The sequence below is a fragment of the Triturus cristatus genome, chromosome 5_2, assembly GCF_964204655.1.
Source record: "Triturus cristatus chromosome 5_2, aTriCri1.1, whole genome shotgun sequence".
In the NCBI taxonomy this organism is placed as follows: Eukaryota; Metazoa; Chordata; class Amphibia; order Caudata; family Salamandridae; genus Triturus; species Triturus cristatus.
The window spans coordinates 600,200,015-600,225,391 of NC_140588.1; the positions used below are offsets into that span (position 1 = coordinate 600,200,015).

Sequence of the window (25,377 nt, forward strand, 5' to 3'; positions counted from 1 at the left end):
TCAGCCTTGCACACAGTCAGACAAGTTAGCTTGCAAGGTAATTATTTAAATAAAAAAAAACAAAGCCAAGGCAGCCAACAAAGCACTACTTCGAGGTGGAAAGAGTTCTTAAAAATTGAAGCTTTTGTAAAACAGTTCACTAAATTGGGGACATTAACCCATGGAACTCATGGCTCCAATATGAAAGGGCACGTTTGCTAGATCGTCATCAATACGGAAATTAGGAAAATAATACTTGGAGTGAAAAGAAACTCCTTTAATGAAGGTCTGTTGCATTACGTCGATATAAGAAAGTGAGGCATAACTTGCAGACCAGGCGTCCAAATGTCCTTCTTAAATGCTGGAAAAATGGAAACTGAGATGTCTCCTTGTAAGTGACCACTTTAGAAACAGACAGCCCCGTAAAAGATCCAGACTAGAGGTACCTAATGATGTGGGTAATTGTTTTTTTTTAAGTATTCCTTTATCCCCCAAGTGACATCTTTGATATTCTAAAACCTGGACGTATATAGATTTTGTGCTGGAGACAAAGGCCTAAACAGACCAGAGTGAGCTGCAAAGGAAGGAAGTAAAGATGGAAAGCTATGATGACAAGGGTCGTGCATATGAAATACCCAATCTGCAAAGGTTCGCTTAAAACTTTGCCCTGCAGGGCATGGACACTGGTTAGTGCGACTTAAAACCCTACAGCAGTGTGATAATGTACATATCTCAGCCTTCTCAACTATATATAGCTATGCCCACAGATGACTACAAAGAGCAGCATATTCTCCTCAAACATTTTTTTTGTAACTCTTTTCTGAACTTTTATTCCCGTGCATAATGACAACTATAACCAATGGTTCCATTTGATAAAGTACACCCCAAAAATCCATATAGACTTTAATAGCTTCACATCATCATCATAAAGTCTTAACATTTTTTGAAATATATATATTTATACTCAACATTTTTTTAGGTACGCTCCTCTTCTCCAAGACAATATAGGCTGTTCCTGCAGCGCTTCTCTTTTAATCTTCGAATTAAATGGGCATCTTGAGTTTTTTTTATTGTGCAAACTCATTCAAGGACTGGTTTTGGAGTTATAAACATGTGCTCAAGACGTCAGATCTCCATATTGGAAATTTGGATAGGATACTGTGCATTTAAGCCTCACAACAAATAACACATAATGCGTAATACAGGAGTTCCCTTTGCTCTCGCTTTCTGATCCAAATGCCCTTCATGCCTGTAAATGCACCCACAGAGCGAGCAAAGGTTCTGTTTCTAACTTATGGCTACAATAATTGGTTTCTTAGTTGGTTTGCCTGAGCAGTTAATACTTCTTGTAGGTGCTGACATTTTGGATTTTATTCCCTCTTATGACTAACAAAGAGCTCTAACGAGATAACATCCCCGAGGGGCTATCACCCACTCAGACAATAGGGTCACATGCTACAACTGATGCTGTAATTTAAGTGTTGTTGACATAAACGCAACTGAAAATTGCTAGCGCATTTCCAACTCATTTCAGGAAGTGTGGACTTTCCTTAAGAGCGAGGCTTCCAAGTAGTCAGGCAAAGAGTGCCTTTGCTCGGGAAGGAACAGAAAGAAAACCAAACCTGGAAAGCATAACAGACATTTTAGGAGCAGGAAAGGCTAGTTTTCTTGAGCATTCAGGAACATAGTATTTGCACTGAGTTCTGAAGATCAAGCCAAGCAAGAGATTGCCACAGGACTGCTAGGACTGGGTATGAAAGTGAGGCCCACCCAAGTGGGCCTAGATTCTCTGATCCAGAAGTATATGTGGGAAGGACCCACAACATCTACCTCCCAATCAGGCTTCTCCTTTTTTTTCCTTTAGTCAGCTGTGTTTTTTAAGCACTCTTCAATGCAAAACGTATTAACACTGTTCTAAACGGGGACATGAAGACCCAGGGAGTGCTACAAAATAGCCATTTGGGCTTACCCCTATGCAAACGTGATTGGCTTACTATTCATGATGCTGTCGCATTTTAAAATGGCACGTGGGGTAGCATCTCGTTGGCCCTTCAACCATCAACAAATACATACTAGTACCCTTAAAAACAAATACAGCTTGTTTCTTTATAGGACACACTCAGACACAAAAATGGACACAATTTATTCATTTAGAGATGCGTGTGATCCCAAACACTGTCGAAATGGTGATTATGCGAAAACGCAAGTAGAAACACAGAAACTGCGTAAAGCAAGTATAGCATGAAACAATCGATGCCTTCACAAAAGTCTCTGAAGGTGTTGGAATGAAAGTCGGGAAAAACCTTGTCGTGCGAAAGTTTTTCTCACACTCACAAAGTTAAAGTGCAGACAAAATTAGCAAACTGATAACTGACTCCTTAGCCACAATTGGTGGTTTACAACATGTTCTATATAGGCATTCGCTGTTTTTATCAACTCATTCAGCTGAAGGGAACAAGCTTCATATTTTGCCTCGAAAAGAGGATAGTTTTTTGGCAGGTCAATATATGCTTTGGATTTTATGCAAGGCGACTTTAAAAATGTGATCATAAGGGTAGAAGCAGCGCAGGAAAGAAGCACCAAGACTCCTAAATGTTAAAAAGAGAAGAGTACATGAACTGCGTGTTAAAGTAATTGTTTTTGCTCATTGGTGAAACGTGTGCTTTTACATTTCGTGTTGTGCTGGAAGAAATCTGTGTTTCTGATATGTTCACCATCTCACATCACCCAATATACCTCTTACTGTCTTTGTTCAGAACACAGACATTGCTGTGTTTTGAGAGAAAAAAGGGTAAGGCTTGTAAAATAGATATTCATCTGTACCTCTGCCCACACACACACTTCACCCCCACCCTCTCTGGCACTATTTGCCATAGGTAGGATTGCCAACCACCAATTCTTCATATTTGGGCGGTGGGTCCCCATAGGGCGTGCTGGTTTCTTCGCTGCTGCTCTCTGGGTTCCCAGTTACCTCTTCGTAAGAAGGTGGCGGTGTGGCACTAGACAGTCTGGACAAAACAGAGACAGAGTGTTCAGGAGGGTAGAGCGTGCTTTCTGGGTGGGATCCAGCCCGGTCCACTTGTGCTCTAGTTCCAGTCTCATGTTGATACTGTGATTCAGTGTGGCTGTGTGAGGTCTCCCTGTACACCATGACCCTGGGAAGGCTGCGCCCACCTCTGCTGGTGAGGTAGCGGTTCTGGGAGTAGGAGGGACGGTGGCGCGTTGCCTTCTGAAGCTGACACCGCCAAATAATAAATAGAGCAATAATGATCAGCAGCGCCACACCGAGGAGAGGCACCACCACATACATGGCATCTGAACGTTCCGACCACTGTGGTGGGTCCTTGACAGCATAGAGGGAATTGATGTAGCCCTTCCAAAACTCCATCTAAAAGGGGTGAAAGAAAAGAAAAAAATATTAATTATTACAGCTAGAACAAGTGCCCAATGACTTCAACATAGGCAAAAAAATTATTAGAACCTACTGAGAGTCCAAATATCTTCCATTTTAACTGGAAAGAAAAAACTCAAATAATTTTAGTTTTTGTTATTTAAGAGTTTGCAGAGTTCTGGTTATACAACAGAAGCTGTCTACCCCTTGTGCACAAGTTATAGCTCTTTAGTCTTGGTTTATAAATTTCACACACTTTGTTTTTTTTTTTAACCTGCTTACCATCTGTATTCATTCGAATCCACCTTTATGGACCAGATGTGCATGTATGCCCATCTCAAAGGGCATCTTCAATCATACTTACCCCTGAGACCATTTCCTATCACCTGGGGATGTAGTGAATCTGTTGCACTCCCACTCATGAACATAACCGCAACTCTTCCAGGTTGCTACAGCATTAAGTAGTTTCAATGTTCACTCTCCTTTCCATCAGTTACTTGTGCTCACTGTCACTCTCTCCCCTGTCAAAGGACTCCATTATTTACATCATCTACCCCTCACTTTTGTCTGTCATTAATCCTGCATACATTCATTCACTTACTGCCGCCCACCCGTGTACAACTTCCACCCACCTAGTGTGCCAGCCGATTACAATTGTTTTACCCCTCATGTGCTCTGTGCATCACGCTTGCCCAGTGTGTTCTGCCCACACCGATATCTTTACCAAATGATAAATATTTCACTCCATATGCAACACTTTCGATCTACTCTTTACCAAACTGTCCATCATTTCTCCCAGTCTTGTGAATCAATACAGTCTGCTTCTCTCTACTCGTGCCTATTCCTTAACCTCTGCTAAACAGCCTCTGCTCTCCCTCTCAAACTCTCATCTCACCAGCAATTTCAGAACTCAGAATACTAATTTATTTCTAACAGTTATTTTGCTCTAAACTGGAGTATCCTCACAGGAACACCTCACTAACTCCGTCTTCGCTATTCTTAAGGGTAACAGCCTGTACAACGCTTACGTTACATGCAGGTAAATTGTTGAGCCTTTAGTACGCGTGGCCTTACCTCATATGGTATAACAAATATATATATATTTTAAAATATATATATATATATATATATATATCACATATCTGTATACACATATACATATATATAAAAACTTAAAAACCAAATGCTGCAGTGATATTAACAACAATGTCATAAAAGATGTCATGGATAATGTAATATGTGGGGTAATTAGCAGTGCATGATGGCGCGAGTTATAGTTACCTTAGGGCACGAGTTATAGTTACTTAACATAACAATAACTGATGAATTTCTTTAGTTTGTTTAAAATCTGAACCCAACTATAACATCCCTGTAACCTTTGGTTTTATAGTGAATTTCTAAGGTTTTTCTTCATTTTAATTCACAACTATAACGTTCCTGTAACGTTTGTTTTATTTTCGTGAATTTCTAGGTTTGTTAATACTATTTCCCAACTATAATGTTACTGTAACATTTGCTTTTCCCGTGTTTTTTGTAAATATTTTTAAAGCGATTCTTAACTATTAAGTCCTTGTAACCTGGTTGTGTGAGTGGTTATGTGGGTGTGTGAGTGTATGGCAGGTGTGTATGTTCATGTGTGACTGACTGTGTGAGTCTCTGAGTGGGTGTGGGAGTGACTGTATGGGTGTGTACATGGTTGTGAGAGTGGGTGGGTAAGTGAGTGCCTCTGTAAGTGGATGTGTGAGTGGTTCTCTGTGTCTCTAAGTAGGCATGTGAGTGGTTTTCTGGGACTCTGAGTGGGTGTGTAAGTGGCTAAATGTGGGTGTAAGTGGTTTTCTGGACATGTGACTGGTTGTGTTAGTGGGTGAATGAGTGTGTGAATGGGTGTGTGAGTACATGTGTGTGAGAGAGGTTCTCGGAGACCTTCAAACCTACGTACACACCCACTCAAACCCACACAGAGACTCAGAGTGGGTGCGTGAAATGCTTTAAAGGTGTTGGAGTGGTTGCATGGTGGTGTGAGTACCTGTGTGGGTCTGTGAGTGGTCCTCTGGGTGTGAGAGTGGGTGTGTGAGTGATGTTGTGGGTCTCTGAGTGGGTTGGTGTGGATGTGTGGGTGGGGGTGGGTGTGTGAGTGGGTGGGGGTGGGTGTGTGAGTGAGTGGCTGTGTGGATGTGTGAGTGCTTGTGTAAGTGAGTGTCTGAGTGGGTTTATTTTTTTTAATTGCCATCTGGATGCGTGGATTCACATGGGGTGCCCTAAGCACCACAGATCCTTGCGGACCCCACCCCCTACTTTTTAGACAATTTCTTGCCCATGAAGAATCCCTCACAGTCTCCCCCTCCCATCAGTCCCATGGGGTCAGGATAACTCTATTCTGACCACTTATATCCTGTTTATACTTCCTTCTCCCGCCTGGGAACAGTGTCGTGATTGACTAAATGGTAGCCACAATTTTTCTCTCAGGTTTTGGCTAGCCAATCATGGTATTGCTGTTGGGGCGTGGATCTGAGTCTCTAGATATACAAAATTTATTTTCTTCAAAACCTCCAGAACAATTGGACAGGTTTACCCCAAATTACAAAATGTACTCTTTCTGGCACAAGATCTAGCGTTCTGCCAAATTTCATGTAATTCTGTTCAACGGATTGGACTGTAGTCCCATCTAAAATCCCTATCGGAATATGCATTGGGAAAACCGGCTTTAGGGAGCCCCTTTTTTTCAGGTCCCACTTAACGAATCACCGCAAAACTTTACAGACAGCAGCTGAAGTCCGTGGCAAAGTAGTTTTGAATTTTTTTTTAAAGATTTGTCAAATGGTGCCAAAGTTATTAGGAAAACGAAAAACGCTTTTCCTAATGACACTAGGGACCGCTAGCAGGATATTACACATATACATTCACTGAAAAAACCAGAGGGTTCAGGTACGTTATAGTTAGAAATTAGCATTTAAAAAAACTTTTGAAATTCACTGAAAAAAAACATAGGTTTCAGAGGCGTTGTAGTTAGCTGGACATTTCACACGTACATAACCATAAAAATTCCACTGTTAGAGTTAGTTCAGCTAACTATAACTCACACCCCCACAATGCACTGCTCATGACGTCACACAATTACATCATTCATGGCATGGTCAGTAACATCACTGATGACATCTCAAATTATATCACTGATGACATCATCCAGTGACTGTGTTTCTGTAAAGTTTAAATTTGTTTTTTTATATATATGCCAAACTGTATTGAAGAATGAGTGGTTGTATAAGTGCCTGGATAGGGTATTTAGCAGGTGTGTGACTGATTGTATAAGTGAGTGATTAAGCATGTCTTGTGAATGCATAGGTTAGTGACTAAATTGTGTGAATGTGTATCAGACTGTCTGTTGTTGTTGTTGTTGTGTAAGCTGCTACATGGGTTGGTCAGTAGCTACATGAGTGTGTGTAAGGGTTATTTATTGTTTGCCTGAGTATTAGTATGGGAGACAGAGTGTGTGTGTGTGGGTGGGTTTGAGGTGTGTAACTGTGCATAGATGTGTGAGTGGTTCATTCACTGGGTGTATGGGTTCAAGAGTGCATGTGGAAACCGCTGTATGGGTGGGTGAGTGTGGGTATGGGTGTGTTGGTGAGTGGATGGATGTCTCATTGGGACATGTGTGAGTAACTACATATGTAAAAGGCAGTATATGTGAGTAATACTGTATATAAATAACTATACATGAGTGAGTGATTGAGAGTGGCTGTATGGATGAGTGTGCACTTGTATCAGTGATTATATAAGAGAGCAAGTATGCATTAGTATCTGTCTGAATTAGTGAGGTGGTGTGTGTATAACTGTATAGGTGAGTAAATGGGAGTGTGATTGATTCTTTGTATGACTGACTAGGTGTGTGAGTAACTATGGATGAGTGGCTGTGTGTGAGTGTCTGAATATGTATATGAGTGTATATGATAGTGTTGTATTGATGAGTGACTCCATGCAAGTGATTGTATGGGTGAATGAGTGGATGTGTGTGTAGACCTTGGAATCAGTGAGTGCATTTCTAGTAACTGGTATTGATGTCTCGATGGTTTCGAAAATGCTAGTCTGTATTTTACAGTGGGTGTATCAAAGGTTATATTAGACCGTGAGGAGGTGCATCAGATTTTCATGTGGATGATGTCATCAGTGATGTCACAGACCATGCCATGAATGATGTAATATGTGACGTCATGAGCAGTGCATTGCGGGGGAGCGAGTTATAGTTAGCTGAACTAACTAGAACGGTGGAATTTCTATGGTTTTGTACGCGTGAAATGTCCAGCTAACTATACACCCCTGAAACCTATGGTTTTTGCAGTGAATTTCAATGTTTTTTTAAATGCTAACTTCCAACTATAATGTACCTGAACCAATATTGTTATTAAGTAAATTTTAAAAAGTGCATACTTTTTGTAGTGAAAAACTAACTGCAACAGTAGTCTGTTATAAGTTGTAATTTAACAATGTTTGAAACGTAATTAGCAGTAATTAACGTAGAAGTGTGGAAAAAGTGTGACACAGCAGCTATGATACCAGGCTTCGAACAACAGCGTTCACAGTTTGATTCCTGGCTCCAGTGGCACGTTAGCCCACCACTATGACACTGTGGGCAACACCTTGCTTAATCTTTCTGATGCCCCCGAGTGCCGGCACAACTTTCCAGGGGTAGCTGTACACTTTACAAATGCTCGCATTTTGTTTTAACTTAAAACCATAGTGATGAGAAATATTAGCACTTTTTTTCTTTCTATTTTGAAAGATATTTTTTTTTTCTGTCTTCTATTTAGAATTACGGCAATTAATAGATGTATTTAGTCATGAGAATTGAAATGACACGGTTTGCCGGGTATCACTTTTTAAGCTCTTCAACGTATGTATATATTAAGGACCTTATACGTGTTAGCTTCGAAATCAAAACCTTTACCGCCTCACATTTTGTAAATTTTCGCAACACGTGCACAAGTTAATCAGTTAAAATGTGAGCACGTATCAACTGTAAAACGTGACATCTAAATGAGCGGAGCCACATCTTCTTTCCATAGACTACTCAATAACCAAAGAGTATATAAACCACACCCGTTGTTTGATTAGTTTCGTTTTTGCTAGTTATTTACGCGTGTCTATTCAGTGATGCAGGTGCTCTTTTGTAGAGTTGGATTCTTCTTTTGCGGCCACAAAACATGATCCAGATTTGTAAGTTGTTTGATTATGGCATAGTAGATATTTATAATATGTAGCTATTTGTCAATATTAAAACACTTGTATTTAGAAAATAGTGTTATTGATTGTTTTTGCCATTTATATGTAACGTCAGCAGCTTGTTTTCAGAAGCAGACAGAATACAGCAAACATTGTTCCTTTTCTGGCCCCTTTGAGCCCATATAGTGTGACTTTGTATATTATAATATTGACAATGAACTTGACGTCAGAGGTGTTGGTGACCCATCGGCGCAAAGATGACAGATGTATATGTAACATCAGCAGCTTCTATCTCTTCCTCTGTTTCCCACTTTGGGATCATATACTGTGAATATGTATATTATAATATTCACAGTCATTATGAACTCAGAGGAGTTTATGACCCGTCAACGCGAAGACTAAAGATTTATATGTAACGTTAGCAGCCTCTTGGTCTTAGTCTGTTTCCCCCTTGGGATCATATAGTGTGAGTATCTATATTATAATAACCACACATTATGATCTCAGAGGAGTTTATGACCCGTCGGCGCGAAGATGAAAGATTTCAAAGTCCCGGAGAAAACAAGCGCTTTACATATTCATCGCTGAAAAGTATTTTGTTATTGATCTTCTTTTGTATTCATGAGTTTATGCTCCTTTTCCTTTTTGTGTAACATCAGTGACACTTTGTATATTGTAATAGAGTGTCATATTTCCACACAACAGGAAGTGGAGATTTGTCGCCGCCAGGAGTAACCCATCTGAAATATAGCTTACTAAACTTTATAACTTACTTGATCAGATTTTTTCACAGTGAGAATATTTTTCGAAATTATAGTTTAAAAAAGTTAGTTTGCATACTTTCTTAGTGAATATCTTTGATAAACCCTACATTTTTTGGGGGTATTTCTATTTTTCTCTGTTGCAGTTCCTATTCACCTTCTCCCTGTAGAATATATAAGACCAGTAGTGTATATTATTATACTACTGTCCTATATGTTCTTAAAGGAGTACGTTATTGGTTAGCGGAGCAGTGAGCGACCTCTATGCACCAAGACAGAACTCTCCCGAATTCGACAGAATAGATATTTTTAACCTAAGAAGTGCCACGGGCCGATCTAATCGGCCCTGTGTTAAAAGTGAAAGCGCTCAGGCCGATCTGATCGGCCCATGAGCTGACATTCATTTGGGAGGGGTTTATTCCCTGCTATGCCTGTTAAAAATAGACACTAACCTCTCATTCCCCTCAAGAACACATCCCTCTTTCTTCGCTGTGCATTAGTTCTGCATATTCTGGCCGAGTTGCAGATATTTTACTTTATAAAAGTTGCGGGGAAATCTTGTTCACAGAATGGAAACCAGGCTGCTCAGAGCTGCATAGGACCTTCTGCACCACTAGAGGGCGCAAATAGAGACATTGCGCTAATCTGCCATGAGCCCCAGAGACAGTGCAGCAAGTGTGGGCGCGTGACTTGACTGGATCGTGACTGTGAGTTTTGGCGTTGAACTTCAGACAATTTTTAAACTAGCGCAGGTACGGCTCGTTTTATTTTTCACAAACAATATCTTGGGTGACACTGAGACTCTGCTGTAAACATGCTGTCCGTTTTTTGTATTATCCTCTATTTAGCCCCACCCTCCAAATACTCCCACTCGTATTCCTATTTTTTGTTGAGACAGGCCACCGTTACAAATATGGGGTCAGTCCTCTGCTCCATGTGTGCTCCTGTTTGCCAATTGGTGCACTCTCCTGTTTGTTTCAGCCTTCCGGAAGGTTTTACACAGGCCGGCTGACGAGGCCTGCAGTCACGGTCTCAGCTCACCGCCACTGCAGGAGCACAACTGCCTGCGCCACCCCTCTGAAGAGCCTGTGTCACAGTGCTGAGCCTGCTTCCAATTCGAGGGACACCTGCACAGTAAGTTCCATTACTTTACCACATGCAGCACGGAACAGGCAGGAGAGCATAAATAACATGATCTGCTTTTATTATTTGCAGTTGAACTCTTCACAAAGGTATTTTACATGAGAACCAGTAACATTAGACATGCACGCATTATTTTATTGGTAGGCACGGGGAAATTGTGATTTGTATATGAGCCGAAGCGGAGTCTCAAACCCCAGCTCCAAAGTCGTCAGAGATGTAGAGGCAGTGACTTAGTGCAAGAAATTAAATCTACATTGCTGTGTTTTTGTTGCTGGTATGCTACAAAAATACGGCAATGTCGTTTTAATTTCTTGCAGAGATGTAAGCACAGTGACGTAGTGCAAGAAACGTCGTGTTTTCGTTGCTGGTATACCACAAAACGAGGCATTGTAGTTTTAATTTCTTGCAGAGAGGTAAGGGCAGTGCCGAAGTGCGAGAAATTAAATCTACATTGACAGGGCTTGCTTTAGGGCGTTGCGACCGGTGCCACCGCACCGGGTGCTGGCTTCCTGGGGGCGCCGTGTTTGCAAGTTAAAAGCACCTGCTGCAGCGTTTCTTTCGGCCGGCATTTACCAGGCCTCACATAAATGTCAAGAAGACTCGTGTGATTAGTTATCTTCCTGGAGAGAGAGCAGCATTTTGTATAGTTGAGGTTTTGACTCATGTGAAGTTTATGCAGAGGGTTACAGAGTGCATATGATGTAAACAGATTACTGCTTTCAAAAGAGACATCCTTCTGTTACTTGCCATTTATAACTTAAAGTCCTAATACAGAACTGCATACACACTGCAAAGTATACATTATTAGAACATTGATTAATGTTGCAAAAAGGATTAATTTGGCTAGAAATCAATTCGTATTATGAAAGAAAACTCCCAACTATGCTGTTTCTTTTTCGACTCTGAGTTTGTGCTTCTCCACACCAAGCACTCTTAAACTATACTGCCTACCAGTATGGATGACATGTGACTCCTACACTTTCAGTCCTTTGGCTTATGTAACATTTCCTATACACTGATTTACAAACGTATGATTGATTGTCTCTGTGTAATGTGTGTGTGATGCAAAGTGCTCGGACACCCTACACTGGTATGAGTGGCGCTATATAACTAATTCAATGCATCTGAGAGAGTGTGGTTATGGTGACTTGGTGACTGTTAAAGGGTGCTAGTGAGGGAATCCGTGGCAGAGGTGGTCATGGGGGGGGAGCCAACAAACATTGTCGCACAGGGCGCCACCAGCACTAAAGCCGGCCCTGTACATTGCCATGTTTTTGTTGCTGGTATGTCACAAAAACACGGCAATTAAGTTTTAATACCTGACACTTGTGTGATATGTTGTTAGAAAGTGGACCAATAATGATGACGCATCTGTTATCTATGAAGTGGTATGCAGAACTACATTTCCTGAGCTTCCCTTATGCCACATGCCTCTGTGTCTACACAGCTAATGTGAACATCAGTGCTGTGCCTGTCTTACAGATATGCAGGACTGCTTTCCCCAAGAATCCCACATACTACGGGTGACAAGATAATTGCAGTGTGTAATCTTTAATTTTCACATTTTTTCGGAACATTTATTACAATTTTGAAAGACCTCTGAGACCACCATGGACCGATATGACTTAATCTTCTTGCCAGCTATACCATTCAAAATGCTGGGTTCTGGTGATTACATTCTCTAACTAGGATTGAGGCATACTGGCCATCATGGTAGGACAAGGACGAATGACTTGTGATCTTTTGAAACAGGCCAGTGTCATTCAATGCCCCGGTCTCGGACAGCTTAGTGCTGCCAATGCAGACAGAGGTAAGGCTAACCGAGGCTAAAGTCTATGTTGGCAGGTTGAGCTTGATGCAAGATGAGTGCGGAATCATAACTGTCTTGTGTGCCCAGAGTACAGGTACCACTGAGACCACAATTGCCAATAGGTACACCAATACTTGAACGGTAAAACAGAAACAAAAAATGATGGCGCAATATTCTTAATAAGGTGGTCAAAACTCATTTTTTTCCACAACTGAAAACCTTTGTGTTAACATAGTATATTTTACCTCAAGGACTATTTGATTCTGTTATTAGAGTTTTGAGTCATGTGAACACTGCAGGGTAAATCTTGTGAGGTGTGTAGTATAAAAGCAATGAGACCATAAATTAGTACATCGAATTCTGTTAGGGAATTCAGCCACTTATAACTCGTGAATTGTTCCACACTGGGTGTAAACTAATAAGTTAACTTGCAATATTTTTTTTTTATGTACCTTCACTTTTTAGTTGTGATTTGGTACTGTTAAGTTATGTGGTAGAACGTCCTCTCCATTGCATTGTTGGTAATTTTTTACCATTATATTTTAGTTGTTATAACATGTACTTTATTGTGTCTCTTGCTTCAATCTTTTTATTATGTTTTCTTATTGTTTGGTATCTGTGTGAGCGTGTTTTTTTATTTCTTTCTATCCTTTTTGTTATTGTCAGAACCCCTCTCAGAGGGCCAAAGGGTAAGCGTGAGCTACTGGGCACAACCATGGATGCAGTGCCGGTGACCTTTTACTTTTATGCTCAGGACCCAACATACTATGGGTCCAGAGTAACTGGGCCAAGCACTACTCCTTTAGCACTTGGCTCTGTGATCTCTCTGGCTGAGCAGTCCAACGCTCCTCGTGGGCAGTAGATGCAGGATAAACCAAGGCTCATATCTTAAAAAACTCACCAGTGACTCTAATATGATGATTATGCAGTCCAACGTTAACACTTAGAGTAAAAAGCAGTGTTTATTTTGTATGTTAGACAGCTATAGACTTTTTGGTAACGAAGGGGACATAAAACGAGTGATATTACTTTTCTGTTTAAGTTTTATTGACACAATGAGGCATTAATGCATCCTTCTTTCTTTGCTTCTCTTCCGTCTCCTCTTTCTACAGGGTCTTCTGCTTAAGGCCCTTGGAGGTGGAGTCCTGGCTGCCGTTGTCCCTCGGACAAAAGCAAGGCTCAGGTAAGTGTTTTTTGCGTATTCTGGATTATAAAGGGGAGGGCGTGGGGGACAATATAAACTGTAGTATAATGTGAGAGGAATAGGTGGATGGAGTAACTAAAAAGAAAGAAATAATCAATAGCGATGAAGTTCTCAAATTCCTTTTAACTCTTCTTGTCTTTTCCCTTTTTTTATTATTTAAGGCTGTCCCTTCTTTTAGGTCTCTTTTCTCATCCCATCCCCCTCAAGTCTCTCCTTGAATCCCCCCATTCCAATATCCCCGTAGGTGCCCACGCACCTGGGAAAGCCACGTCCCTCCGGGGCCGTGGCAAGGAGTCTCTGCGTTCTTCTGTGCTGTTTGGCTTCTTGTTCTTTCGGTCTTCTCTCCACCGTCAGGTTCGGGTTTTCCACACTTTACTCCGATCCGGAGTCTTCTTCCCCAAAGTTGCTGTCTCTTCCTCGGTTCACGATTCCTCTTCGCAAATGCTCTCGCCCGCCGCCCTCTGTGTTCCCAGAAGTATTTTTAACGTGCTCTCTTAACCGACCTCAGGCGTGTCGCACATGATGTCAGTCAGCTGGTCTTCGCTTGCTCCTTGTTTAAAGGAGCTGCTTGCCTATTTTTCTACCTTGATGTCTTGCTGATAGTAGTAAGGCCAATTGGCGAAGGGGGACTGTAAATATAGGAGGGGAGAGATTCATGAAGGGATGGTATCACACTCCATTTCTTCTATCTCGTCTTCTGTGACAGGGGTTACCTGACTACAGCACACAAAATAATCCACACAGTATCCGCTCAAGGCTAGGACTTGTTAGGGCGGTGCTTCCCCCATGGGTACTCCCACTGTGCTTTCTTTATATATTCTGGCAGATTCTAGGAGGTAACCCCAGGTGCTGCCCACACTAGTGATGTGCATATAAGGCTGACTTTGGCCTGGAAAGATTCCAAATCATCGACGAGCTCTAACAAATCTCTCACTATGGCCCTGCTTCCATCTTACACCAACCACGGTCTTCAGACGACTCCAGGAGCCTGTGCTCCACACCGAGAGGCTCTCACTGTTTCCTTCCTATTGTTCAGCTGGATCACAGACACAGGTGATAGCCCACAGTCTCAGTTGAATGGGCAACAGCCAAAATCTCAGTTGTATGGGCGATGGCCCACCACACAGGGTCACAGATGTAGGCAATGACCTCAACAAGATAAGTGCTATCGGGTAACTGCCCGCTACTTCACTGCACCAGTGATGGTGTAGTTGCAGAATTCCACAAGAGAACAAAAGACTATCTCACAATACCAGTCCTGACTGCAACAGGTGCATCAAACTCTGTTGATTTAGATCCACTTGCCAGGGTGCCAACTGGGCCTTGCTCCCTCCAGGTTTTCTCCTTTTCCTCACAGTATCCGCTGGTCTTGGTAGGCAAACTGCTGGTGTTCCAGGCACAGGGCATGTATTCTTGGTTCATGGGCAATGGCCACTCACCTGTATGGGAGACTGGCACGCCTTGGTCCTGATTTCAGTAGCAAGAAGTCTTGGTGATCTTTCCTTTCCTGATGAGGCGATGCTATTCAACAAAGTTTGGGGCATGGGCTCCCAACTTTATACTCAGACACACATGTGATTTTGTGTCTCACCTTTAGAGTTCTTTCTGGGGTTGTTGACTCCTTTGAATTTCTTTCTCCTCTGCATTGCCTTTGTCAAAAGGACAGTCATCAGAAGACATGGCTCTAATTCTGAGTGACCCACAACACAGGCCAAGGGAGTAACCAGGGATCGCCCCTGGCTGCCAGCCTTAACATGAAATATGCCCCCTAAAGTTCAAAGGACTACGCTGCCTTCTCTATCATATTCCCTGGTAATGCCAGCCTTCTCAGTCCCACCATATCCCTGACAATGAACCCAGGCCCCACTGCCCGGTATCTCTTCCTGGAATCAAATAGCCCCTTGATGTGCACAGAGTATGTCCTGCTCCTCTTTCTTCAGTGTGTGTGTGCATGTGTCCCCCATCCCAGCTCTCAAGAATGTCAGCAGTACACATCTCCAATCTGAGGGTCGTAGTCCTCTGCAGGCCATGGGCTTCCAAAATAAAACCCACAGGCCTACGTCTTCATGTTAGGTACCATCCACAGGCACGCACATGCAATCCAGCATACACTCAATTATCATGTTATGTTATGTCATATTGATTTGTATAATGTACTAATCACCTGAGAGTGTACCCAGGTGCTTGGGAAGGTGTGTAGGTTTGTGGGCCAGAAAGTGCTTATATAAAGAGCCATGTCTTAAGGAGTGAGGAGGAGGCTCTGATGTGTTGTGAGAGGTCGTTCCACATCTTGGGTGCAATGTAGGTGATTGAGTGACCTCCAATTTTGCTTTAGCAGATACAGGAAATGTGTGCGAGTGAGGCAGAGCGAAGGTGGCTGGTGGGTTGGTGAAAGTGTATGCGTCTGTTCAGGTATTCTGGTCCTGCATTGTGTAGGGCTTTGTATGTGTGCGTGTGAAGTTTGAACTGACTGCATGTGTGAATGGGGAGCCATTGAAGCTTCCTTAGGAGCGTTTGATGGGGAAGGTCGAGTATGAGTATTGCAGCAGTGTTGTGGATGGTCTGGAGACTGTGTAGGAGTTGTTTGGAGATTCCAGCATAGAGAGTGTTGCCGTACCATTGTCTAGCCTGCTAGCGGTGAGTGCTTGTGTGACGGTCTTCCCATTCAGCCACAGTTCTGTATGCACCCAGATCTGGCAGGGTATAACTTTCTGTGCTGACAGCAGCTCAGTCGAAACTGCTGTCAGCCTGGCAAAGGCTTTTTTGCATGGGCATTAAAAAGAGAGAATAGGGCAGTCAGGTGGGAAGACTGAACCCCCCACCTCTCACAAGCAGGTAATATGGAGGATATATTTGAAAATACATTTGGTTAGGAAGATGGAAGGATGTAAATAAACGGTTAGCAGTGAAGACTGGCAGGACAAAAAGCGTTTTTAATTTTTTTTCAAAATATTTGTGGTGCAAGGGAAGGTTGTTGCCAAGGGTGGTGGGGTGCTCGGTACGATTCTCATGTTTTTAGAGTTGGAGGAACAGCTAGAGTTTGGCAAAGGTAGACCGCAGAATACAAGGGAAACAAATGTGCAATATACAGAATTGGGGTAGTGGCGCTATGTGTCCAAGTCTCCCTCATGATTCCTCTACTACTGGGCGCCTGATCCATGGTCTCAACTATTCAGCATTAGAGGGACTTGGGGTTGTCAAACGCCACATAACATTTTAGATGGGTATCTGTCATTAAAGTCCAGAATTTAACTTTTGTTTTCCAATTGACATAAACAACTTACGCTCCACTCTTGTTGTCTATGATTCCACTTGAAGCTCCTTGGTGGAAAGGAACCCTGATATTGACATCTGCAAGTCTATAATGCTACTATTCAAATGCAACCCACCTCAGTTTATGACAACACAAGGTGACTAGCAGATATATTTTAATCCATGTCGGCGGTCCAAGTTTTACATCCAGTTTATGAGCTGAGGAAGGCCTGACGTGATCCCAGCACCCGGTTTCTGTGACACAAGAGCCTTACATAAATGAGAGTTGTTACCAAGACACACTTGATCAGGTTTTTCACCATCTTTGCCAAATCTATATTCCTGCTTCTTTTCTGTTTTCTGCACTTTCCTGTGCTCTGCCTGTCTTTTCTTTTTCACCTTTCTCCCGCTTTATGCTCCATTTTTCAACTTTTTTTTCACTCGCTTTTCACCATCTTTGCCTAATCTATATTCCTGCTTCCTTTCTGTTTTCTGCACTTTCCTGTGCTCTGCTTGTCTTCTCTTATTCACCTTTCTCCCACTCTCCTCCTTTCCCGCCCGGTTTCCCCTGCCGCTGCTGTCCCTGCGGCCCCTTCCCCCCAGCACCACCAGCGCAACCAATCCCCATTCCCACCTCTCAGCTGTCCAGCCCTCCCCGACCCCTACTTAATGGCGGCCACTGAGCGGCTGTGCCAAAGGCAAGCCTGTCTGCGCCCCTCCGCGACCCGACAGCGACCATCGCCAGGAACCCTGGACTTCCGCCCCGCCAACGATACGACCCAGCAGCACTCCACAAACTCAACCCAGGCCGCAACAACAACTGCAAGCTAGCTTCACCAGCCGACACCCATGGACCCTTCAGCTGTCATCTCTGCTGACATACCTACAGCACCACCAGGAATACGAACCCAGCACAACCCGACCGTAAGACCACACCCGAACCGAAGACCATGCAATACATCCTCCTCAACGTCCAATCCCTCCACAAACACGCCACAGAAATCTGGGACCTCCCCAACAGCACCACCCCAGAAGTAGCGTTCTTCACCGAAACCTGGACCAACACCACCTCGGAACTGGATATCACCATCGCCATTCCCCAAGGATACAAGATCCCCAGAAAGGACCGCCCCACCCGCCCGGGAGGAGGAATCGCCATCGTCCACAAATCTACCCTCTGCCTGAGCACACTCCCCGACGAGCCCACAGACATGTTGGAACATCTAAACTTCAAGATACAGACCAGCCCTACCACCACCAACCGAGGAACCCTCATCTACCGACCCACCAGACCCCGTGGACTGTTCACCACCTCCATCACGAACATCATCTCCCTTCATGCCATCGCATCCACCAACTACACCCTGCTGGGAGACCTCAACTTCCACATCGACAACCAACTGGACCCCAACACTACGTCCCTCCTGGACAACCTCCACAACACTGGATTCTGCCAAATCGTGACTGAACCCACGCACTCAGCAAGACACACCCTCGACCCCCTCTTCAGAACAGGAAACTCCATCACCTTCAGCCACACCACCAAACTCCCATGGACTGACCACCGATGCGTCCACTTCACCTTCAGAACACCCACCATCCACAGACACCAGCACCTGCTCCCACGAAGAAAGTGGACCAGAATCACCAACTGCCAGCTCACCGCCTCACTTAGCAACTCCACCCCAACCACAGATTCTCACAACAACTTCAGAGCCACTAACAACGCCCACCACCAACTCATCAGAAAAACGAGGAAAAAAGCGATTGAATACAAAATCTCCACACACGCACACAATAGCAAAGAACTCTTCAATATCATCAAGGAGTTCGCCCAACCCACCAGCGAGTCGACTGACAGCCCTCCATCACAAGACCTCTGTGACAAACTCAGCACCTTCTTTCACCACAAAGTCAAGAGCATCTATGACAACTTCGGCAAAGTCAACCAACACACGCAACCCCCACCAACCACCCCAACACCCTGAGCTTAGCCTTGCATGATCTTGCGGACAGTGCAGAGTAAATAGAACTGCTCTACTCTGCATAATAAATAGCAGTCTAACTTATCAGAAAAGGATACAGAGAAGCATACTGTGTTGACTGACAAGTGGGTGGATATAAACCAGTGGAAAGTCAGTCACGTTTGATGTGGGGGTGAGAGAGGGTGACCAATGTCTTTTTGGAAGTGATTTGATTGCCCTTGGTTTAGCACTCCCATGGTTTCACTAATACCAACCGTGTTCTGCATGAGAGTTTCTGTTGGGATGCTCTGCCTCTGAAAATGCTACTTACAATCCAACTCTGCATAGAAGGAGGGCGAGTATCAAATAAATGGATGGGTGCGATTTGGGGAGTTGTGACTAATAGTATTTAATCATTTTCTTCACATGGTGGAAACTTTACTCATGAGAACACTTTGATGGTGTCTGCGATGAAGGTGAAGAAGATGAACAATCACGTCACGCTGGAAAGACTGTTGGATGTTGCCAAAGAAACATCATTCAGGTAAGTCGGTGACTAGAAGGTATACCAAATCTGTGGACCTCCTGGGAAGCATCTTGGTATACGCTCTAGGAATCCGGATCTAGTTTTTACTCTTTCAACAAGAGGAGCATAGGGTCAGGTTATAGACATATTCTTTTTTCCCTCCTAGGTGGACCAGGAACTTCAACAATAGTCAACTACACGTTTAGCTTAAGGACAGCTTGCAGGTTTATGGCAGCTTGCCTTGAGCTAATGCCCTCACTGAGGTGTTTTTGCTTCCAGCAGAGCCACAGCACCACTTTGTACAGTTGGTTCAAGGCAACCTGCCTCTCGTTTTGCATCTCCTCGCTCTGCCATAAATGTTTAGAACAGGGACAGGAGGTAGGCACACTCTCTCTCTTTTTCCCCTTTTAGGTGGACCAGAACTTCGACAACCGTCAGCTAGACATGTTTAACCTAGGGACAGCTTGTAGGTACAGGCTTTGCAGCTTGCCTTGAGCTAATGCCCTCACTGAGGTGCGTTTATTGGCAGCAGAGCCACAGCACCACTTTGTACAGTTGGTTCAAGGCAACCTGCCTCTCGTTTTGTATCACCTGGCTCTGCCATAAATGTTTAGAACAGGGACAGGAGGTAGGCACACTCTCTCTCTTTTTCCCCTTCTAGGTGGACCAGAACTTCGACAACCGTCAACTATACATGTTTAGCCTAGGGACAGCTTGTAGGTACAGGCTTTGCAGCTTGCCTTGAGCTAATGCCCTCACTGAGGTGCGTTTGCTGGCAGCAGAGCCACAGCACCACTTTGTACAGTTGGTTCAAGGCAACCTGCCTCTCGTTTTGTATCACCTGGCTCTGCCATGAATGTTTAGAACAGGGACAGGTTGCAGGCACACTCTCTCTCTTTTTCCCCTTCTAGGTGGACCAGAAATTCGGCAACCGTCAACTATACATGTTTAGCCTAGGGACAGCTTGTAGGTACATGCTTTGCAGCTTGCCTTGAGCTAATGCCCTCACTGAGGTGCGTTTGCTGCCAGCAGAGCCACAGCACTACTTTGTACAGTTGGTTCAAGGCAACCTGCTTCTCGTTTTGTATCTCCTCGCTTTGTGATGAATGTTTAGAACAGGGACAGGTTGCAGGCACACTCTCTCTCTTTTTCCCCTTCTAGGTGGACCAGAACTTCGACAACCGTCAACTAGACATGTTTAGCCTAGGGACAGCTTGTAGGTACATGCTTTGCAGCTTGCCTTGAGCTAATGCCCTCACTGAGGTGCGTTTGCTGGCAGCAGAGCCACAGCACCACTTTGTACAGTTGGTTCAAGGCAACCTGCCTCTCGTTTTGTATCACCTGGCTCTGCCATGAATGTTTAGAACAGGGACAGGTTGCAGGCACACTCTCTCTCTTTTTCCCCTTCTAGGTGGACCAGAACTTCGACAACCGTCAACTAGACATGTTTAGCCTAGGGACAGCTTGTAGGTACAGGCTTTGCAGCTTGCCTTGAGCTAATGCCCTCACTGAGGTGCGTTTGCTGGCAGCAGAGCCACAGCACCACTTTGTACAGTTGGTTCAAGGCAACCTGCCTCTCGTTTTGTATCACCTGGCTCTGCCATGAATGTTTAGAACAGGGACAGGTTGCAGGCACACTCTCTCTCTTTTTCCCCTTCTAGGTGGACCAGAACTTCGACAACCGTCAACTAGACTTGTTTAGCCTAGGGACAGCTTGTAGGTACATGCTTTGCAGCTTGCCTTGAGCTAATGCCCTCACTGAGGTGCGTTTGCTGGCAGCAGAGCCACAGCACCACTTTGTACAGTTGGTTCAAGGCAACCTGCCTCTCGTTTTGTATCACCTGGCTCTGCCATGAATGTTTAGAACAGGGACAGGTTGCAGGCACACTCTCTCTCTTTTTCCCCTTCTAGGTGGACCAGAACTTCGACAACCGTCAACTAGACATGTTTAGCCTAGGGACAGCTTGTAGGTACATGCTTTGCAGCTTTCCTTGATCTAATGCCCTCACTGAGGTGCGTTTGCTGCCAGCAGAACCACAGAACCACTTTGTACAGTTGGTTCAAGGCAACCTCGCTCTTGTTTTGTGTCTCCTGACTCTGCCAAGAATGTTATTTTTTCAACATATCTTTATTGCCAGTTTACAACATACATTCCAATCATATATTCATAGCACTCAGCTTTTAAATGGATTAAAGATTTTCTCACCAGTCGGCCTTTTCAGGTCTTTTCCCCATCTTCTAGCTCTAAGACCCATGCGTCTCTGTATGGGGTACCACAGAGCTCGATCCTTAGCCCAGTGCTATTTAATCTCTATGTTAACCCGCTAGCTACAATTGCCGAAGAAGCTGGGTTGTCTATCTTTTCTTATGCGGATAACACCCAGCTAATCTTCTCCTTATCCTCCAACGAGCTATCTAGAGTGAGAGTACAAAAAGACAAGGTGGAGCTGCAGGAGAGGTGAATTGGAGGTACAAGCAAATATGGCGTGTGCTAAAAGAGACTGGTTTGAAAGTTGAGTTACAAGTGGAAAGTAGGTCGTGAAGGGAGACGTGTTTGAACAAGATCGCCTGACAGAGTGGGATCTAGTGGAGTAGAGAGTCAATCATGATTCTGTGCTTTGAGTTAGTGCACTCAGCTTCACCTGACCTAAATAAACACGATCCTGGCACAAGTACTTTTTGAGCTCTGTTCTGCAACCCTCAGAAGATATGGAAAACCCGAAGCAATTGTGAAAAGATTTTTTGGTGACGTGTTGTGTTAGGGATGCTTGATAGGTATTTTTGGGGACACTATAGCTACCTTTGCTTGATTCTTATTTGGATATGGCTGACAATGCTTTCAACTCGGCTTCGCATGCCATGGGTAAGGGTGGCATTGAATTGACATAGGGATTGTGTTGTACAACTGCATCGCCCTACCTTCACAGAGCAAGACTATTCCTGTCTCAGCCTCTGAAGGCTGTCGCAGGTGATAAGGCCACCTGTGAACTCTTATGTACCTGAAGCAAACTACTATACCAATCGGTCCAGGGTGATGTTCAATCTGTCTGTGGACGTTTTTAGTGGGAATTGTGACATGTTGCCTGGTGTGGGTGCTTTTTGACACCTGGAGGGAGTTGCATACCTGACTGCTATATTGGATGATATTAAGCAAATTAGAGGGGGGGGTGAATAACCTGTCTAAAACCTGGGCATTTAACAATATTGCAAAGAAAGGGTTCTCTGTAGGGATAAATCGAGCAATTCATTTGTCAACAATATTCAACTTGTAGGTATGTCTAAAGCAGTGGGATCTATGGGTGTCTGTTCACATTGGTGTTTGATTGTAGGCATAAGTGAATGGCCCAATGAAAAGGTGTCATCCTCATTCATACTTTGTGTCATTTTGGAAAGTTAGGAAAGTCCTAGAAAAAATAAAGATGCCTTTAAGTTCTGTGTTTAACTTGTCACCTCTCCAAGTGCTTCAAAGACAGAGGTCAAATGTCTGGCTATCTCTTCTGACAAATTGCTACAGAATTGGTGTTTATATTTCTTTCTCTGACTGCAAAGTGAAAGGAGTTTTCAAAGTGAATTATGTGAAAAAGTGTAGGAAGCTGGCTCCGTATGTGATATTGCCACTAGGTGATAACATGCAGAGAGTCCAAGGGGTCTCCAAGTGTACAGGGCTCAATGTTGAACCCAAAATGTTCTATTAGTGGTAGTGTTAGCAAGCAGCATTAGGCCTAACACAGAGGACTGTAAAACATGTGTTGCACAACCGTGATCAATAAAGGACATATGACTCAAAAGGAGAACCACAACAATTTTAGAAAATATACTTTGTTTGTATTTTATTTTAAGACTAAGATCTTCACAATCAGGTAAGTACGTTTATGAATAAAAATACTTTTCACTTTCATAAGTTGACAGAATATTTTCAGAACAGGTCAATATCCTATGGTGAAAACAATATAGCAGTAAAACAGGTAAGTACCACATTTGCAGTTTCAGTCTTCGGGACCAAAGGTCAGCTAGGGCACAGGGTAAGGAGAGTACCAAAACTGCACCACCAGTGGCACAGGGGCGGCTTGGTGCAGTGGTCAAAGTTGGAGGTTGGTCCAATGCTTTCCAATGGAGATTGGGAGTGCCTAGAGCCACACTGCTTGCAGATAAGTAGACCAGTTGCCGGTGCCAAGCTTTGGGGGTTAGCTCAAGCACGGGGGACTTCAAAGTAGAACCAAACATACACCACCAGGGGCATAGGGGTTGCCAAGTGCAGGGTGCCAATTAAACGCCAGGCGCCCAATGCTTCTCAATGGAGTTTCTTCTTTTGACAAACAGTTTACAGGTGTGGTACTGGAGGTTGCAGGCGAGAGACCAATGATAGCAGAGGTAAGTAGAGGTGTAGGGGGTCATAGGGGCAGGAAGGATCCAGCCGTAATGCATTAATGACATTGAAAGACTTAGAAAAGTGTAATTAGAGGTCAAAGGTCAACAGACATAATCCCCCGACACCAATTAAACCAATGAAAATGCAAGTATTTATCAAGACAATTACAATAATGCAACACTAGTAACAAATGATCCAAGGGTAATGCAATAACGACCTTGATACACCTAAACAAGTATAAATAGAGGTCAAAGGTCAAAAAGCATAACCTCCTCCAACACAGTAACTAAGGAGGATGTAGGTACTCATAATTCCAATTCCAATAATGCCTCACTTGTAATAAATGATCTAACAGTAATGGATTAATGAACATGAAACACTTAGAACAGTGGAAATAGAGGTCAAAGGTCAAATCACATGACCCCCTCCCACCAATTTAATGAACAAAAATGTAAGTACTTATCATTACAATTCAAACACTGCAACACTTGTAAACAATGGTCTCACCATAATGGAATAAACACCTTAAAACACCTACAATGATGGCAAATAGAGGTCAAAGGTCAAATATTATGACCTCTACAATAATTCGAAGAAGGAAAAAAATAGTACTTTGCATGTTGAGTCCAATAATGCCCCACTTGTTGAAATTGATCCAAGGGTAACAGAATAAAGAGAAAAAAGGTTAAAAAAAATGTGTATTTAGGGGTCAAAGGTCTCGTTTTTTTCACCTCTTTTAAAATTTGACTAGTTGACCTGTGAGACCAGACAATGACCTTTCCGAAGACACCTCACTTTGCAAAAACAATTTCACTGTTACAAAGATATATCCTTTGTACACTTCCAGGAGCTACCATTTAGGGTCAAAGGTCAAGGACTGTGACCTTCAGGAGTTATATGCATGAAATCATATGCCAACTATTCACAAAATATGCATCACTAGTGTGCATAAAAGTCAGAAAATACATTTTGAGGTGTTGAACATGTGTCCAATAACAAGACTAAGATCATTATATGAAAAACATCAACAGACGAAACAACATGTCGGCCATTTTGTAGCATGTAAAGTGCTGTGAAAGACAGCAAAAATATGTATTTTCATATATTTACTAACAGTAGTCTCTGAAACATCCATTTTACTTCTGTGAACCAATTCTGCTAGGCTTATATAAGTTTAGATTCTGCACAACAATAGAAAAACATGAAAAATGTATGTGCCTTATATCTATGTCATTGTATGACAAAGAGCCATAAAAAACACAAAAACAAAATTAAAATCAAAATCTGTCCTATTACCAGGTGAGCAAACAGACTAGTAAATATTTCTGCGTATCTGCTTTTGGAAAACACTATTTTTGTTATTACCCTACCAACGCGGTCATTTACTCTTATCATTTTCACAGTCACCTGGCGGCCATCTTGAATTGTGTCATGTGACTTCAGGGTGTTTTATAAATGTAAGTTTTATATATAAAATAATAGCACAAGAAGTACTGAAACCAAAAATATATAGGTTCCCAACATTATAATCATAATTACACAAACTACAGCATGTTGAAGCAAAGCACTCCAAAAAGTCATTAAATGGCTTGGCACTGAAGGATTTTCAATGGGCACTAATATGGTTAAAAATGATAAAGCATACATTTGTATGTAATATAAAGTCATTTGTGTTTAACTGTTTTTACTTGTTATTGTTCGACCTGAGATGATGTAGTGCGGGAGTGTTTCTTGTAGTACTTCTTTTCTACTTTATCTAAA

General features: G+C 43.1%; 1 protein-coding gene across 10 annotated transcripts in view; it reads right to left on the reverse strand.

Annotated features, from left to right (window-relative positions):
* Nucleotides 1-2,101: 2,101 nt before the first annotated feature.
* PRRG3 (proline rich and Gla domain 3) overlaps nt 2,102-25,377 on the reverse strand; it is a 244,823-nt gene continuing 221,547 nt past the window's right edge. For all 10 annotated transcript variants that reach the window (XM_085607685.1, XM_085607678.1, XM_085607679.1 and 7 more), the window contains one exon: nt 2,102-3,367. In XM_085607685.1, coding sequence (XP_085463811.1) covers nt 2,843-3,367 — 525 coding nt within the window. In that variant the 3' untranslated portion in view covers nt 2,102-2,842. The remainder of the gene's footprint in view (nt 3,368-25,377) is intronic.